Below are 19,411 nucleotides of genomic sequence, written 5' to 3' on the forward strand. Positions count from 1 at the left end.
GAGGTGAGAACTTCACCTCAATCTTCACTTTAAGATTTATGCTTAGCAACTTTTCAATAGACAATACTGCATTATTAACTATAATTACCAAGAAGTATATATAAATCTTAAGGACTGATTTATTTTATAACTGAAAGCTTTTTTTTACCTTTTAACTACGTTCACCCATTTCGCTCACCCCCAACCACTAATCCCTGCCTCTGGCAATGACCAATATGTTCTCTGTATTAGTTCAGTTTTTGTTGCTATTGTTTTTAGATTCCACATACAAGTGAGATCATACAGTATTTATCTTTCTTGGTCAGACTTACTTCATTTAACGGTATGCCCTCAGGGTCCATCCATGTTGTTTCACATGGCAAGATTTACTTTTTTTTAATGGCTGAATAATGTTAAGTTGTATATATGGACCACATTTTCCTTATTCAATCATCCATCAGTGGACATGTAGGTTGTTTCCATGTCTTGCATATTGTAAATAAAGCTGCAGTGAACGTGGAAGTGCAGATTTCTTTTCCTGTTAGTGTTTTAATTTTTTTTTTTTTGATAAATACCCAGAAGTGGAATTACTAGGTCACATGGTAATACATCCATTTTTGAAAACATATTGGCAGTTTTTTAAAAGTTAAACTTATAACTAATACATGATTCAGCCATTCCATTCCTATGGGTTCATCCAAGATAAATGAAAGCATATGTCTCTACACTTACTTGTATATGAGTATTCATAGCAGTTTTATGTTAATAATTAGCCAAAGAAGTGAACAAATACACGTGGTATATCCATATCTTTTTATGCTGTTTGTTAAAAGGAGTGAACTATTGACTGTACGACAACATAGATGGATCTTAAGTATCATGAGTGTAAAAAGTCAGACAAAAATGACTATGTACTGTGCAATTCCATATATATAAAATTCTAGAAAATGCAGTCTATGCTGTAATCATAGAAAGCAGATTGGTAGTTCCCAGAATATGGGTGTAGAAGAAGGATGGAGTGATTACAAAGGGATATGAGGAAATTTCTGAGAGAGATTGGTATGTTTATTATCTTGATTGTGTTGATGGTTTTATTATATATATATATGTCAAAAATGAACCAAATTGTAAAGTTTAAATATGTGCAATTTATTTTATATGAATTATATCCATAGTAAAGTTGCTTTTTTAAAAGCAGCTGAAAAGATAAAGTCATTCACAAAGGTGCAGAGGATGGGAATGTTGGCTGACTTATCAATAACAGCAATAGAAGCCAGAAGACAGTTGAATAGTGTCTTCAGAGTTCTGGAGGAAGGAAAAATCTCCTGTCAACATAGATTTCTTTTATTTTTTTGGCCACACCACACGGCATGAGGAACTTCCCTGACCAAGGATTGAACCCATGCCCCCTGCATTGGAAGCACAGAGTCTTAAGCACTAGATCACCAGGGAAGTCCTTTTTTTAAAAAAACTATATTTCTATACCCAGTGAAATTGTCTAACAGTAATGAGCACAGAATATATATATATACACACATGCATTTATTTTTATTTTATTCAAGTATAGTTGATTTACAATATTGTGTTAATTTCTGCTCTAAAGCAGAATAATTCAGATCTATACATTCTTTTTTTCTTAAATCATTGGCCCATGGTCTTGTAAGCCAGTAACTTTTATTTATTTATTTTTGGCTGTGCTGGGTTTTCACTGCTGTGCGTGCAGGCTTTCTCTAGTTGCAGCCAGCAGGGCTACTCTTGGTTGTGCTGTGTAGGCTTCTCATTGTGGTGGTTTTCTTGTTGCAGAGCATGGGCTCTAGGCACATGGGCTTCAGTAGTTGTGGCACATGGACTCAGTAGTGGCATGGGCTTAGTTGCTCTGCAGCATATAGAATCTTCCTGGTAGGGATTGAACTCGTGTTCCCTGCATTGGCAGGTGGATTCTTAACCACTAGACCACTAGGGAATCCCAGTATACATTATTTTTTTTTAAGTTTATTTATTTATTTGGCTGCGCCAGATCTTAGTTGAGCACACGGGATCTTTGATCTTTGTTGTGGCTTGTGGCATCTTGGTTGCAACATGTGAGATCTAGTTCCCTGACCAGGGATTGAACCTGGTCCCCTGCATTGGAAGTACGAAGTCTTAGCCACTGGACCACCTGGAAAGTGCCCCACGTTCTTTCCAATATTCTTTTCCATTATGGTATATCCCAGGACATTGAATATAGTTCCCTGTGCTATAAGCAGGATCTTGTTGTTAATCCATGCTATATATATAATAGTTTGAATATCTGTTAATCCCAAGCCTCCCAGTCCATCTCTCCCCACCACTTTTGGCAAACACAGATCTGTTTTCTATGTCTAATTCTGTTTCTGTTTCAAAAGTAAGTTTGTTTGTGTCATATTTTGGATTCCACATATAAGTGATGTTACATGATATTTTTCTTTCTCTTTCTGACCAGCTTCACTTAGTATAATAAAAGATGCTTACTCCTTGGAAGAAAAGTTATGACCAACCTAGATAGCATATTCAAAAGCAGAGACATTACTTTGCTGACTAAGGTCCGTCTAGTCAAGGCTATGGTTTTTCCAGTAGTCATGTATGGATGTGAGAGTTGGACTGTGAAGAAGGCTGAGCGCCAAAGAATTGATGCTTTTGAACTGTGGTGCTGGAGAAGACTCTTGAGAGTCCCTTGGACTGCAAGGAGATCCAACCAGTCCATTCTGAAGATCAGCCCTGGGATTTCTTTGGAAGGAATGATGCTAAAGCTGAAACTCCAGTACTTTGGCCACCTCATGCGAGGAGTTGACTCATTGGAAGACTTTGATGCTGGGAGGGATTGGGGGCAGGAGGAGAGGGGACGACAGAGGATGAGATGGCTGGAAGGCATCACTGACTCGATGGATGTGAATCTGAGTGAACTCCGGGAGTTGGTGATGGACAGGGAGGCCTGGCGTGCTGTGATTCATGGGGTCGCAAGGAATGGGACACGACTGAGCAACTGGACTGAACTGAAGTTCATCTGTGTTGCTGCAGATGGCATTATTTTATTCTTTTTTATGACGGAGTAGTATTCCTTGTATATGTGTACCATGTTTTTATCCTGTTGATGGACATTTAGTTTGTTTCTGTGTCTTGGCCACTGTGAGTGGTGCTACTATGTACATAGGAGAGCATGTATTTTTTCAAATTAGAGTTCCCTCCAGATATATTCCAGGTGTGGGATTGCTGGTTCATATGGTTCTGTTTGTAGTTTTTTAAGGAAACTCCATACTGTTCTCCATACTGGTTGTACCAGTTTACATTCCCACCAACAATGTAGGAGGGTTCTCTTTTCTCCACAGTGTCTCCAGCATTTTTATTTGTACACTTTTTAACGATGGCCATTCTGATTGATGTGAGGTGGTACCTGGCAGGTTTGAGTCACATTGCTCTAATAATCAGTGATGTTGAACATCTTTTCATAGGCCTGTTGGCCATCTGTATGTCTTCTTTGGAGAAGGATCGATTTAGGTCTGCCTCTTTTTTGATGAATCTAACAGAGTCAGAAGAGGTGGCAAGAATACACAGAACTATACATAAAAGGTCTTAAGGACTGGTGTGGTGTGGATGCTCACTTGGAGCCAGACATCCTTGAGTGTGAAGTCAAGTGGGCCTTAGGAAGCATTACTACAAACGAAGCTAGTGGAGGTGATGGAATTCCAGCTGAACTATTTCAGATCCTAAAAGATGATACTGTTACAGTGCTGCACTCGGTATGTCAGCAAATTTGGAAAACTCAGCAGTGGCCACAGTACTGGAAAAGGCAAGTTTTCATCCCAGTTCCAAAGAGGGCAGTGCTAAAGAATGTTCAAACTACCAGACAATTGTGCTCATTTCCTGTACTAGTAAGGTTATGCTCAAAATCCTCCAAGCTAGGCTTCTGCAGTACTTGAATTGAGAATGTCTAGATGTACAAATTGGATTTAGAAAAGGCAGAGGAACCAGAGGTCAAATTGCCAACATTCATTGGATAATAGAGAAAGTAAGGAAATTCCAGAAAAAAAAAATGTGCTTCATTGTGCTAAATCCTATGACTGTGTGGATCACAACAGACTTTGGAAAATTCTTAAAGAGATGAGAATACCAGACCATCTTACTTGTCTCCTGAGAAAGCTGTATGGGGGTCAAGAAGCAACAGTTAGAACCTTATATAGAACAAATGACTGGTTCAAAATTGGGAAAGGAGTATGACAAAGCTGTATATTGTTACCCTGTTTATTTAACTTATATGCAGAGTACATCATGCAAAATGCTGAGCTGGATGAGTTACAAGCTAGAATCAACATTTCCAGGAGAAATAGCAACAATCTCAGATATGCAGATGATACTCTGCATATCTCATGCCAGAAAATGAAGATGAATTGAAGAGCCTCTTGATGAGGGTGAAGAAGAGTGAAAAAGCTGGCTTAAAACTCAACATTAAAAAAACTAAGATCATGACTTCCGTTGTCATCACTTCAGGGCAAATAGAAGGGGGAAATGTGGAAACAGTGACAGATTTTCTCTTCCTGGGCTCCAAAATCACTGTGGACGGTAACGGCAGCCATGAAATTAGAAGATGCTTGCTTCTTGGAAGGAAAGCTATGACAATCCTAGACAGTATATTAAAAGCGAACAGATCACTTTGCTGACAAAGGTCCATATAGTCAAAGCTGTGGTCTTTCCAGTAGTCATGTACGGATGTGTGAGTTGTACCATAAGGAAGCCTGAGTGCTGAAGAATTGATGCTTTCAGACTGTGGTGCTGGAGAAAACTCTTGAGTGTCCCTTGGACAACAAGGAATTCAAACCAGTCAATCCTAAGGGGAATCAGCCCTGAATACTCATTGGATGGACTGATGCTGAAGCTCTAAGACTTTAGCCACCTGATGGGAAGAGCTAGCTAACTCATTGGAAAAGACCCTGATGCTGGGAAAGATTGATGGCAGGAGAATGGGATGACAGAGGATGAGATGGTTGGATGGCATCACCAACTGGATGGACATGAACTTGGGTGAACTCTGAGAGATGGTGAAGGACAGGGAAGCCTAGCGTGCTGCAGTCCATTGGGTCATGAATCAGATGTGAGTTAGTGACTGAACGACAACAACAAAAATCCTGCTTTCCTAGTACCGTGTTTTGATAAGACAGTTCTTCACATTGAATGTTCTTAATATTTTTATTAAGAATAATTTGACCTTATATATGAACGTCTACTGGGCCCTCATTTCATTGGCCTCTGTGTCTATCTTTATGCCAATGCAATACTCTTTTGGTTACTGTGACTTTGCACTAAGTTTTGAAATCAGGAAATTTGAGTCCCCTAAGTTTGTTGCTCATTTTCAAGATTGTTTTGGCTGTTTGGGGTCTCTTGAGGGTCCATGTGAATTTTAGGGTTTTTTTTTCTTTTTCTACAAAAAAGTTGTTGGGATTTTGATAGGGATTGAGTTGGATATGTAGATTGCTTTGGATACTACTGACATCTTAACAATATTGAGTCTGCCAGTCCAGAACATGGAATGCTCAGTTGCTTAGTTGTGTCTGACTCTTTGTGATGCTATGGACTGTGTAGCCTGTCAGCTTTCTCTGTCCAAGAGTTTCTCCCAGCATGGAATATCTTTTTTTTTTTTTTTTATTCATGTCTTCTTTAATTTCTTTAAGCAGCATTTTGTCTTTTTCAATGCATACCTCTTTCATCTTCTTGGTTAAATTCATTCTTAAGTCTTTTATTCTCTTTGATGCTGTTTGGGATGGAATTATTTTCTTCTGTTTCATATTGTTTATTGTTAGTATATAGAAATGCACCTGATTTTTAAAATACTTTTATTTATTTTTATTTTTGACTGAGCTCAGTCTTCGTTGCTGTGCAGAATTTTCTCTAGTTGTGGCGAGTGGGAACTACTCTAGCTGTGGTGAGCAGGCTTCTCATTGTGGTGGCTTCTTTTGTTGTGGTACACGACTCTAGGTGTGCAGGCTTCAGTAATTGCAGCATATGGGCTCAGTAATCATGGCTCCCAGGCTCTAGAGCACAGACTCAGTAATTGTGGTGCATGGGCTTAGTTGCTCCACGGCATGTGGGATCTTCCACGATTAGGGACTGAACCCATGTCTCCTGCACTGGCAGGCCGATTCTTTACTGCTCTGCCACCAGGGAAGCCCAGAAAGGCACCTGAGTTTTGAGTGTTGGTTTGTATCCTGCTGAATTTGCTCAGTAGTTCTGATGTCTGTTTTTAGACTTTTAAGGGTTTTCTATATACTCAGTTCAGTCACTCAGTCGTGTCCAACTCTTTGTGACCCCATGAATCTATATACTAGATTATGTTTATCTGTGAATAGGGATAATTTTATTTATTCTTTTTTAATGTGAATGCCTTTTATTTCTTTTTCTTGCCTAATTCCTCTGGCTAGAAGTGTTGAATAGAAGTGGTGAAATGGTCATTCTTTACTGGTTCCTAATCTCAGAGGAAAAATTTCAGTTTTTCACTATCAGATATGATGTTAGCTATAGGTTTCTCATACATGGTCTTATATAGCAGTAGTTTCATTTTGTTCCTAGTTTTTTGAGTGCTTTTACCACAGATGGGTGTTGTATTTTGTCAAATGGTTTTTCTGCACCAGTTGAGGTTCTTTGTCCTTTCTCCCCTTTCATGCTGTTAAGATGATATATTGCATCTTGATTGTTTTATGTTGAACCATTCTTGTGTTCTAGGAATAAATCACATTTGGTCATGGTGTATAATCCTTTTAATATTCTGTGAATTCAGTTTGCTAGTATTTAGTTGAGAATTTATTGAAAGTTTTAAAATAGAAGAATAACTGGTATGTGCTATGCTTAGTTGCTTAGTCATGTCTGACTGTTTGCAACCCCATGGACTGTAGCCTGCCAGGCTCCTCTGTCCAAGGGGATTCTCCAGGCAAGAATACTGGAGTGGGTTGCCGTGCCTTCCTCCAGGAAATCTTCCCAACTCAGGTATTGAACTGAGGTCTCCACATTACAGCCTGATTTTTATTGTCTGAGCCACAAGGGAAGCCCAGGAACACTGGATTGGGTATCCTGTTCCTTCTCTAGTGGAACTTCCCCACCCAGGAATCGAACCAGAATCTCCTTCATTGCAGGCGGATTCTTTACCAGTTGAGCTACCCAGGAAGCCCAATAACTGGTATAGATACAGGGAATTGGATAAAGAGTCAGAGATTAGAAATGGGAGAATGCTTAGGAGATTTTTGCCTCCTGGGCAAATTTTCCAAACCTAAACTAGTTCTTTCCATTATTTACCTCATCTCAGTAGAAGGCACCGCCATTTGTCCTGTTCTTAGCATAAGCACGTTTTGAGTCATCTTTGGTTCATCTCTTTCTTTCATACCCCAGATTCAAACAATTAGTAAATTCTATTGAATATGCCTTCAAAATAGTGTATATTTCACATTTAGTCATTTGTCACATATCTCTACTTTTTGTGCTGTAATCTGAGCTACCACCATCTGTCACCTGAACTGTTTTCAAGTTATTCCATTCCCCCCCCCCCCACAATCTTCTTCACGTAGCAGCCAGAATTTTCTTTTAAAATATATCATGTTATTTCCTACTTATAGCCTATCAGTGGCTTCCCAACTTAAAATTCTAAACCCTTATCAGATTTTACAAGGTTGTACAATATTTGGCTTCTACTTAACTTTTCAACTTCATCATATTTCATAGTCACCTCTTTGTTACTCAGCTTCAGACATTAGGCTTTTTTTTTTTTGCCTCTGAGTCCTTGCATTTACTATTTCCTATGTCTTGGAAAATACAGGGAATTGGATGAAGAGTCATAGATTAGAAATGGGAGAATAATGTGGAGATTTTTGCCTCTTGGGCAAATTTTCCAAGCCTATTTCCTATGTCTTGAATGCTCTCCCCCCAGAAATTTAAATGTATCTTTTCTTCACTTCTATCAAGTCTCTTTACCTGTTTAGAGTGATTTTGTCTACTTGATTCTATAGTAGCACCCTCTTCTCATCAGTCTGTAGCCTCTTATGTTTCTTCTTAATAACACTACCTGACACTATAATTTTTATTTATTTATACGTTATCTGTTTTCTCTAATTAGAATATATGTTACAGAAGGGCAGGGATTTAATTGATCATATTTATGATAGGATATATATCATGTTGATATGAGGATGATCAATGATATGAGGATATAAATGACAATATTTGATGGAACAGTATCCTAAAGGAGGTAGAATAGGCTTATTAATAGCACAGAGGAGTGTGTTCATTGATCGTCTTTTATCCATTTTCAATCTAGAAATACTTCTGTGTATATAAAGATAGTTTTGTTACATGTTAATTTTATATCATTTTTTTCACTAAGTATGTTGGATAAATCCTGGAAAAAAAAGTCCTGAAAACTGATATATCTGTTTATCTAACTTGTATTTAGTTTATAGCTAAGATTGTAAAAATGATCACAGAAACTTATAAAAACAAAATTGTCTTACTTTCTATGTTTAACTATTCTGTCCCATAGGTAAACTTTATAGAGGTTAAAACTGATTATGATAACAATAAAATTAGGAATAGACCAAAGTCTTTGTTTAGCCATATTGAGTGTGGGAGGAGGAAAGAACAAATTTACTTTTGATTATTCTTTTGGGAGCTCCTTATCTCAGAAAAATAAGAGATTGTTTCTGACTGAAATGTGATAATAGAAAATGCTTTTATTATAATATTAAATAAAAAACGTAATAGATGCAGGAGATGTGGGTTCAGTCCCTGGCTTGGGAAGATCCCTTGGAGTAGGAAATGGCAACCTGCTCCAGTATTCTTGCCTGAAAAATTCCTTGGACAGAGAAGCCTGGTGGGCTACAGTCCATGGGGTTGCAAAGAGTCGGACATGATCATGTGCTCTGTGCTGCGCGTGCGTGTGCGCACACACACACGATCTTCAGTTATGTTAAAAAAAAAAATGAACAGAATAGTATGGGAGCTAGTGGATGATTTTCTTCTTTTCCTGTAATTTATGTAGCTTTTGCAGTTACCCTGTATTTTTTAAAATCAGTATTAATCAATTAATTTAAAAAACTTACTGTGCATATGTAATATAGTCCCCATTTAGCTCCTTGTTTTAAATTGGCTTTCAAACTTAGCAGAATAAAGATTTTTTTAAAAAAACCATTTTGCCTAGTTTTGTATAAAATAACAGGGAAATCTTTTTTAATGGGAGGTAGTATATAAAATATATGATGATAGTGTTTAGAATGTTTTCCTGCAGTGATTTAATCTGATACTGTACATGCCAGTCAGACACAGTCAAGACCTTCTGCTACACCTAAGACAGTCTCTTTTGGCTACAACAGAATGATCAGCTAAATGTTGTACTTACGGAATCTTGGCTTGTAGCATTTCATAATTTATGCAGACAGTAAAGTAAAACAAGTTTTATTTTTCAAATGTTTAATAACAGCTCCCCCCATAGCATCTCTCATGCTTTCAGTCCTGTTTCACAAAGGCAGGGATCTCTGTCTCTTTTGTTCAGTTTCATTTCCTAGATGTCTTAAATCTGGCAATAGAAGATGAATATTGATGATGAATAGGTTGAGTATGTCCTGCTCTCCTAAATATGAGGACATTAAAATAGAAGTCTCTTTTTTTATTGTTGTTATTAAACATTACACTAACAGGAAAAACAGGAAGAAAGTGAGCTTCGTTCTCTGCCGCCTCCTTCCGCTGCCCACTTGGCTGCTTTAAGTTTTGCAGTTATTGAATTAGCAAAAGAACAAGGAATAACAGATGATGACCTCAAAGTCCGTCAGGAAATTGTGGAGGAAATGTCAAAGGTTATAACAACATTTTTACCAGGTACAACTTCATTTTATACTTAATTTTAAAAACGATACAACTCTTCCTCTTGCTTCCTCTTAAACTTAATGTTTTTCTTTCAATTTTTTTCTCTTCTTTCTTTTCTACTTAAAAGTAGATGAATTTCATTATTTTATAAGTGAAATTTTTGGCGGGAAATAGTTCAGAAAAAGAAAAGGAAAAATTATAGTATGGTATAGTTTTTGTAATAAGAAAAAAAGATTTTTAAAGTGTCAGATACACTTTAAAATAATTGCTTAGTGATTGACTATTGCATTTTATATTAAATTTTCATTGTCATTGACTTCTGAATGGACATTTTAATCATTTATTTCAGTTGTATGTATTCATGCTACTACTAAATAAAATTTTTTTTGCTTGATTGTGGGGAAAATTAATTTAAGGATGTTAGAGGCAAAATTTGCACTTTTATTTCTTTTTTTGACTCTTGATCTTTCTTTACAGAAAGCTTAAGTTTTGAGTTCAAGGGGGAATTGGGTTGTTTATTATAGACGTTTATGTATAGATTATTTGCTTAGCCCTTTTTCCATTAATACTGAATTTAAATAAATGAAAATGTATATTAAATATGATTGTTTCTTACCACCAAAGGGATTTTGGACAGTTAATAAATTATAGTTTTATATGAAGCCATTGTGATATTTATAAGAAAGAATATAAATTGAAATTGAAAAATGTTTACTTCTCTATTATTTCTAATAACTAATAATAAAATTAATAATGTAGTTTTATATCTAAAACACATTGGTATTATTTAAATTACATATAGAAATGATACACTATTATTATAAAAAAGAATGAAATATTTAGGATTTTAATGACTTAGATGACTTTTAGACATTTTGTGAACATGAAAAGTAGAGTTTTATATGTATAACTGAGTATAAACTTACACTTTCTAACATACTAAATATGCCCATCAGTCCTAGTCATGTTATTTTTCAACTTGTCCTCAGAGTTTTCCAACTCTGTTCATAATATTTGCCTTATTATGATTTTTGAAATAACATGTTTGTTAGTTTGCAAAAGATGTAGGTGGCATGTTACCGTTAACTTTATTTTGTTGTATGAGCTCTTGAAAACTATAGTTTTTTGGTTTTAGGTCTGCACTATCAATTGAGTTGGCTTCATTTTGTGTTTTTAAGAGCATTGGCTGAATGTCTGTGATTCCTTCCCCATTTAAAGTGCTATTGCACGTGTAAATAGAAACATCTAAAAATATAGTTTGTGACAGTACCCATAGCTAGGTTAGTACATTCTTTACTGTTACATATTAAATGTGAAACATACTTCTGGTCATTCCTAAATGAATTATTACTAAAATTTGGTCTAAACACTGAATTTGTATGAGTTATTTCTCTCTTCCTGAACCCTATAAATGAGAAACATTTTTATTCTTTTGTAGGTCAGTTAAGAAAGGATATTATTGTTTTAAAATTTTTGTATTAGAATTGGAAGACACAGAATTAAAATATATGCAATTTTCCCACCACTGTTTATTTTTAAAAGTTCTCATATTTGCATGCTGTTTCATACTTTGATATTTTTCCTTCATTTCCAGAGTGTTCACTTAGGTTGTATGGCTCATCTCTGACTAAGTTTGCTCTGAAAAGTAGTGATGTTAATATAGATATAAAATTTCCTCCCAAGGTGAGTAATTAGAAAAGAACCTTTCCTGTGTTATTCTTACTTAGTAGTTAGTGTTTTTTATTATCTTTTTAGAGAAGATACAGGGGAGTGTAAAACTCTGGCTTGTAGAATGTTACCATGATGATTTAACAGTGCTTTTGGAAAGTACTTTTTAGGTGTTAGGCATAGATAGTATTAACGAAAAATGAGACAGAAAATAAAAAGGAAGAAGAGGATGGCATTAAAAAAAAAAAAAGAAACGAAAAATGCTTGTGTTTGACTGTGTTGAACAGTTATTGCTTATGATAAGCAGCATAAAAAGAGGAAAGAATTTTGAAATCATACCTCTGTGTTCAAATCTTGGCTGCACAGGAGCAAGTTGCTTGACCTTCTTGAGCTTCAGTTCTTAATTTCCAAGATAGGAATAATAACTTTTATATTAAATAAGGTGATATATACCATATATTTTTGTATAGTACCTGGTACATTATGGGTACTTTTAATAAGTAGTGGCTAGAGCCATTAGCAGAATACCTGTGTTGTTTAGCATTGCTAACATTGCTTATTTACTGATACACCAAACATTTAAAATAATTAGTTGACATTTTTTGTGTTTTGAATTTTTTGAAAATAAGTTTATGCTCAAGGAGGTTTGATTTGGGTGAAAGTTTTTTGATGTTTGATTTCTAGTCTGAATCAGCTGTTAACGTTTTTTTAAATAGCATCAAAGAACACATTTAAGGTAAATATTTGACATGGTTGTTATTTAAAGTAGTATTTTAATCTAAGCCTTTTAGCCATGCTGCCAGTTGTCAATATCCTTTAAATTTCTTATCTCAACAACTTCTGTTTAGAAATCATATGGTAATTTCTTCTTCATTTGTTTTGATATGAAATTGCAGACTTTTGTCACTCTAAGAACTCATTAATTCTAGGAGTGTCGCTAGAATAATAGCAGTACATGATTTATTAGATTCTACTTCCATGACTAAGATCTCTTAATATAAAAGTAAAACAGTATTTTGTTTTCATTATTTTAAAATGCAAAGCATTATTTTACTTATGTTTAATGAATGATCTCTAAAGTTTTGCAACTTGAAGTTTAAAATTAGTATAGTGGTTTAATTTGAAACTTTTTTTTAGATGAATCATCCAGATCTTCTGATACAAGTGCTTGGAATTTTAAAAAAAAGTGGTGAGTTTTACAAGTTGCTTTCCTAAAGAAAGTTCTCTAAAGATATATGCATTGTGCTGTTTATGTATGGCTATTCAAGTTAAACTAAAACTGCTAGCATGTTTGAGTCATTGATTAAATTCAGATATATCCATATACATGCATGTATTTAATAGGTTACTAGAATATTTACATGTTGGTTAGATAAAAAGCATCATATTTAAAATCGACATATTATAAACTATTGCCTTTTGGGTAATTTTAAAATTTTACCTTTGAATATTACGGACAGTTCTTGTATAGGAGGAGACAGAAAACCTACAGTCATTAGATTGTTGATGAAGGAAGATTTAGGGAGAGACTTGGGGAAAAATATGTGTATGCATTGAGTAAATATGTTTTTTTCCCTGCTTAAACAATATTACCCATTTATAGTACATCAACCAAATTATACCTAATAAGTTTTTCATATATGGCCCTTCTGTCTGGATTGATTTTTATGTAAAAATGACATTCATATAGGTAAAAATACTTTTTGAATAAAAATTGTAAAAATCATATCTTTTTCAAAGTAAATCCCAGATCATGTAGTACAGTCTGCAGTACTATTCTCTTGGTTTTATTTGCTGCTTTTCTTGTTATAAAGTAAATGCTTAAGAACTTAGAATATGAAGCCAGACTTTCCAGACTCAAATTTTAGTTGTACCACTTACAGGTTCTGTGTCCTTTGACAAATTACTGAAGTGTTAATGCTTCAGTTTTCTCATCTGTAAAATGGCAATAATTTAGTATCTTTTTGATAAAAAGGTTGTTTATGAGGATGAAATGGGTTAAGCCATAGCTTAGAAAAGTACCCAGTATACAATAACTTATTAAATTTCTGCTGCTGTAATTGTTATTATTATTACTATTATCATCCTAAATTTTATGAATCAAAATTACCTGTCAAAAATATTTGCATTTTGGCTTAGCAGAGATAGCTTATTGACTTTAGCCATACCTTCTTATTGGCTCTAGTGTCAGTTCTAAATTTCTTTTCCTCTCTCTCTTTGCCCTGTCAGCTCTCCATTATTTATCAGCTTTTGGCCATTTTTCAGGGAAATTTTTAAGGAATTATTTTGGTTCAGTTTAACCTGTGAAGGGATTTTAATATCATTTTCTTTTGTAATAAATAGCTAACTCTCATTGTGTAAAAGCTCTAAAGCATATTATTGATAAAAGCTTTTACCTTTTTAGACTCACTGCAATTCACTGTCAACCTGGGAAAAATATTTAAAATACATATTTCCACTGAAATACATGGATAGTACATCTTAAGTCACATAGCATAGGTTTTCAAGATTTAGTCTGATGGATTATTCCCTCCATTATATGCCCTCTGTGTTCTTTCAGGACCTACCTCTATCCTGTTATCTACAGGATTTATTTGCAAATTCTTGATCGAGCTCTTTGTATTTATTCATTGTTATATCCACCATGCATAATACAATTCCTGATATATGGCTCTTCAGCACATTTGTTTTGAATAAATTAATTTCAGCAAGTACTACTAAGAGATTTTCTTTAAACTTCAAATGAGATAATGTTAATCCATCTATTTTTGTTTAGATTAGATATTTTATGGTGTGGAGCCTACCTTGGAGATGTAGAGAAAGACTTCAGAGTGGAAGTGTGCTTCACCTGTTAGTCCTTCCTTAGGAGCTTTGATTGGGCAGACTCTCCATATATTAACAGCAAATGAGGCCAATAGAGTTAGCCTTTTACTGCCATGGATAATTTAAAAGAACTATATTGTCAAAGCGTTGTAGGTTCTCATTTCGTGACTCCTGTGGAAGTAGCCTTCAGAAGTAAGTGATGTCCTCCTCTGTTTACTATATGAAGGTTTAACAACTTTGACTAGATTGTATACATACTTAGAAATATTCAAACTTTTAAGGATGTTAAAACCTTTCTTCTTAAGGTAATTACAATGTTCTGATAGTACTTGGACCTCTGCCTATCTGTGGTTTGTGATAATACAGCAGATGACATCAAGAGAGATAAGAGATTCTATTGGGTTGATGCTCAATACAAGAACATCCATCATCTTATGGATTATCCACAGAAGCACTGAGAGTGCTTAGAAGGAAACTATTACATGTTTACCATAGAGTAAACATTTGACAGTTGTTGACATTAGCTTACCTGTTTTATTTTTTTTCCTTATTAGTATTATATGTAGATGTGGAATCTGATTTTCACGCTAAAGTTCCTGTTGTGGTGTGCAAAGATCGGAAAAGGTTGGTAACAGTGAAGAGAAAATAAAGATTTTTTTTTTTTGAAATAACAGCAACCAGGTATGCAGTGAGTATTTCTAAGACAGAACATTTTTGTTTTAGATTTCTCCTTGGATTAACTTGATTAAGCTAGTTTCTATTTATTAAAAATAGCAAGCCTGCTACAAGCTTTTGACAAGAAATGGAGTTACCAGAGAGTTAGAAATAAAACGTTCTAATGCAAAACTTTTCATTTTTTTATTCACCCAACAATATTGAGCACTTACTGTATGTTAGGTACTGCTTTGCTTTCAAACTTTTGCTTTCTTACTTTTATTTCAAAGTAAGAAATAGTCTTTCTTCTCAAGGAGCTCACTGTCTATTAGAATTTAGTTTTTAGTTCACTGAAATTGAGGTGTCATTGGAGATGACTTTCTATTCAGATATTTATAGGACTGAGGCAGCAACATACCTTTGATAAAGGAAACTACAATAATCCTACTTGAGACCAATGTGGGAGAGATAGAAACAGTATAGAAATAATAAAGTGTTCTTTTATTGATTACTTATCATTATTTCTTGTATTTTAAGATTACTATGCTTATTCAAAGCTAGAAGGATCTATGAAGATCTAGTTCAACTTCCTTATTTTCTAAATTTGAAAATTGAGACCTTATAGTAAGTGATTTATCCAAATTCAAATTATTTAGGGGAAAGTTACAATTGGAATAGAAGTATTAACAATTTCTAGTGATTTTTCTACCACATTGTGTTAAATTGCCTTTGTGGCAACCTCAGTCACATTCTCCCTGCCACCAAAAGGTTTCTGCTATAATTTTGTTTAAGGTATCTCTTACTTTCACTTAAATATAAGCATACTTGTGGATTAATAGATAAATTCTTTCTAATCTCTAATCTGGAAATAGCCTAACAATAAAATCTTAAAAGTTGGATAGTAAAAATTAGATTTAAGAAGTATAGCTAGTTCAGTATTTCATATTTTCTTTTTATTATGTGCAAAGCAAAAAGAATGGACTAGGAAGCTATGTTGCATTGCTTAACATTGATGTGATCAGTGTCTTTCGCCTCATATAAATAAAATTTTGATTAATCATAATGCAGCTTTTGAGATTAATTTTTCATGATCTTAAGTACTAATTACTTAAGATTATTTTTTTCTGAAGTATAAATGAACAGATAAAACATCTTTAATTTATATGGACCTCTAGTGGAGAAGGCAATGGCACCCCACTCCAGTACTCCTGCCTGGAAAATCCCATGGACAGAGGGGCCTGGTGGGCTACAGTCCATGAGGTCTCTGAAAGTCGGGTACGACTGAGCGACTTCACTTTCACTTTTCACTTTCATGCATTGGAGAAGGAAATGGCAACCCACTCCAGTGTTCTTGCCTGGAGAATCCCAGGGATGGTGGAGCCTGGTGGGCTGCCGTCTATGGGGTCGCACAGAGTCAGACACGACTGAAGCGACTTAGCAGCAGCAGCAGCAGCAGCGGTGATGGAAATGATACATAGTTTTCAGTTAGCTGTAAGTTTATTAAAATATTTGTTTTTTATTATGACTTCTTAGGTGTTAACTATGGATACCTGGAAAGTATAGCCACAGGATTTGAAATATTCTGGTTTTTAAGGTATTAATACAGTGAAATTTCTTTTTCATTCACAGTGGTTTACTTTGCAGAGTGAGTGCAGGAAATGATATGGCATGCCTCACTACTGATTTGCTTGCTGCTCTTGGCAAAATGGAACCTGTCTTTACTCCTTTGGTGTTAGCTTTTCGCTACTGGGCTAAGGTATGTGGAACAGAAGGGAAAAGTACTTAATATTTAGATAACTAAGGCTTTTTCTTACACAAATATATAACATAAATCATAGTGTTGTGGGGACAAAATAGTTATCTCTGCTGGACAGAAAGTGGTATGGCAGGTTCTGATAATGGAATGAAAATAAAGTTTCACAGGCATGTGGAGTTATTTATAGTTTTAGATTATTATAGTTCATTCTCTTTTATGCCATGTAGAAGTATTCTCTTATATCTACACTCAGGTTTTCACTCTTACTGTAAGTTAAAGTTGTAAGGTTGTAAGATATGGTTATGCAAGTTAAGATTCTTGTGTTTGCACGTTTTTTTTCCAGTTTCTGTCTTAGAATATTATTCTCTTTCCTCTTAAATTGTTGATAACCTGCTACAGTTTTTAAATGGGAAACTGCTAAGATTTAAGTATCTGAGTTTCCTAAATTAGAATTAACTTACATTATTAAAGGCTGTAGTTCCCCCCCTGCTCCCCCTTTCTACCCTTGGAGGTAGCAAGAAGTGGTAATTACCAGTATCAGTCCAAATGACAAGAGAGAGAAATTTTAGCTTTTTTGTATACTGTTCATCAGTCTAGTATTCATTACTTATTAGACTAGTGATGAGTAAATTCTCTGTCTTACACAAAGAAGATGAATTAAAGGGGTAGTGGTGGAATGATAACTTGAGAACAAAAACAGACAGAGGATTCTTTTTAAATATTTTGCCTCAACTTTTGATTGGGGGAATCTCCCCATAGTTGGGGCAGAACCAGCTGAATGGAACAGCTTAAAAAATAACAAACCATCAGAAGCCTAAAGTTGGGGTGTCTTCATACGTAAGGCCTTTGTGTTTGTTATTCCCTTCATCTAAAATGTTCTTACCCCTACATATCCATGGGTTAGGAAAATCCCCTGGAGAAGGGAATGGCTACCCACTCCAGTATTCTGGCCTGGAGAATTCCATGGACAGAGGAGCCTGGCAGGCTATAGTCCATGGGGTTGCAAAGAGTGGGACACAACTGAGCGATTTTCACTTTTTCCACATATCCGGAATGGTTCACTCTCTTACTTTTTTTCAAGTTTCTCCTCAAATTTCATCTTACCAGAGTTTCCTGGTCCACCCTGTATAAAATAGCATTGTCTCCATCACTCTCTCTGCCTTTTCCTTTTTAAATTTTTTTCATATCATTTCTTACTACCTGCCATACATATATTCATGTATTGTTTATAAGTTGTTTTCTTCTGTGAAATTATAAGCACTGTGAGGATAGGAATTTTAGTCTGTTTAATTATTCATGGCTGGTCCCAGTGTTTCTCATTTTCCTGTGCCAGCTCAGAGTAGGCATTTAATAAATATTTGTTGAATACATGAACTAGTTCTTCAAAAAGATTTTTAACTCTTGGAAGTGACTGGGAGAGGTGAACCAGTCTAAATAAAATAAAAGCAAGTGGAATATATGTAAGATATCATCATAAGAAAGGCTAATATATTGTGACTATGTAGGGTTTATTTCAGGAATATAACAGTAGTTTAATATCAGGAAATCTGGTAACATAATGTATTATATTAACAGTTGGAAGTGGAATTAACATCATAGATGCTGATAAGGCATGAGTTCAGTTTAGTTCAGTCGCTCAGTCGTGTCCGACTCTTTGCGACCCCATGAATCGCAGCACGCCAGGCCTCCTGTCCATCACCAGCTGCCAGAGTTCACTCAGACTCATGTCCATCGAGTCAGTGATGCCATCCAGCCATCTCATCCTCTGTCGTCCCCTTCTCCTCCTGCACCCAATCCCTCCCAGCATCAGAGTCTTTTCCAATGAGTTAACTCTTTGCATGAGGTGGCCAAAGTACTGGAGTTTCAGCTTTAGCATCATTCCTTCCAAAGAAATCCCAGGGCTGATCTCCTTCAGAATGGACTGGTTGGATCTCCTTGCAGTCCACGGGACTCTCAAGTCTTCTCCAACACCACAGTTCAAAAGCATCAATTCTTTGGCGCTTTGCCTTCTTCACAGTCCAACTCTCACATCCATACGTGACCACAGGAAAAACCATAGCCTTGACTAGACGGACCTTAGTCAGCAAAGTAATGTCTCTGCTTTTGAATATACTGTCTAGGTTGGTCATAACTTTTCTTCCAAGGAGTAAGCGTCTTTTAATTTCATGGCTGCAGTCACCATCTGCAGTGATTGTGGAGCCCCCAAAAATAAAATCTGACACTGTTTCCCCATCTATTTCCCATGAAGTGATGGGACCAGATGCCATGATCTTCATTTTCTGAATGTTGATCTTTAAGCCAACTTTTTCACTCTCCTCTTTTACTTTCATCAGGAGGCTTTTTAGTTCCTCTTCACTTTCTGCCATAAGGGTGGTGTCATCTGCATATCTGAGGTTATTGATATTTCTCCCGGCAATCTTGATTCCAGCTTGTGTTTCTTCCAGTCCAGCGTTTCTCATGATGTACTCTGAATATAAGTTAAATAAGCAAAAAAAAGTTAAATAAGCAGGGTGATAATATACAGCCTTGACGTAGCTTCCTTAAAAAAAATTCTTAAGTAAACTAGAAATGGAACTTAATGACTGTTTTCTAAATCCCCCAAACAAAACAGAAGCAAACACCATCAAAATGGTGAATTGCTCAAGCCATCTGTGTTAAAATAAGGAATATTACAGAGAT

The 19,411-nt window shown here is 35.4% G+C and overlaps 1 protein-coding gene across 1 annotated transcript in view; it reads left to right on the top strand.

Moving 5' to 3' along the window:
- The window catches only part of TUT4 (terminal uridylyl transferase 4), a 100,564-nt gene that overhangs the window by 21,497 nt on the left and 59,656 nt on the right, over window positions 1-19,411 (top strand). The window contains exons 4-8 of the mRNA XM_052637043.1: window positions 9,666-9,843; window positions 11,426-11,514; window positions 12,637-12,688; window positions 14,877-14,946; window positions 16,606-16,732. Of these exons, the coding sequence (XP_052493003.1) occupies window positions 9,666-9,843; window positions 11,426-11,514; window positions 12,637-12,688; window positions 14,877-14,946; window positions 16,606-16,732 (516 nt within the window). The remainder of the gene's footprint in view (window positions 1-9,665; window positions 9,844-11,425; window positions 11,515-12,636; window positions 12,689-14,876; window positions 14,947-16,605; window positions 16,733-19,411) is intronic.

The sequence above is a fragment of the Budorcas taxicolor genome, chromosome 3, assembly GCF_023091745.1.
Source record: "Budorcas taxicolor isolate Tak-1 chromosome 3, Takin1.1, whole genome shotgun sequence".
NCBI lineage: Eukaryota > Metazoa > Chordata > Mammalia > Artiodactyla > Bovidae > Budorcas > Budorcas taxicolor.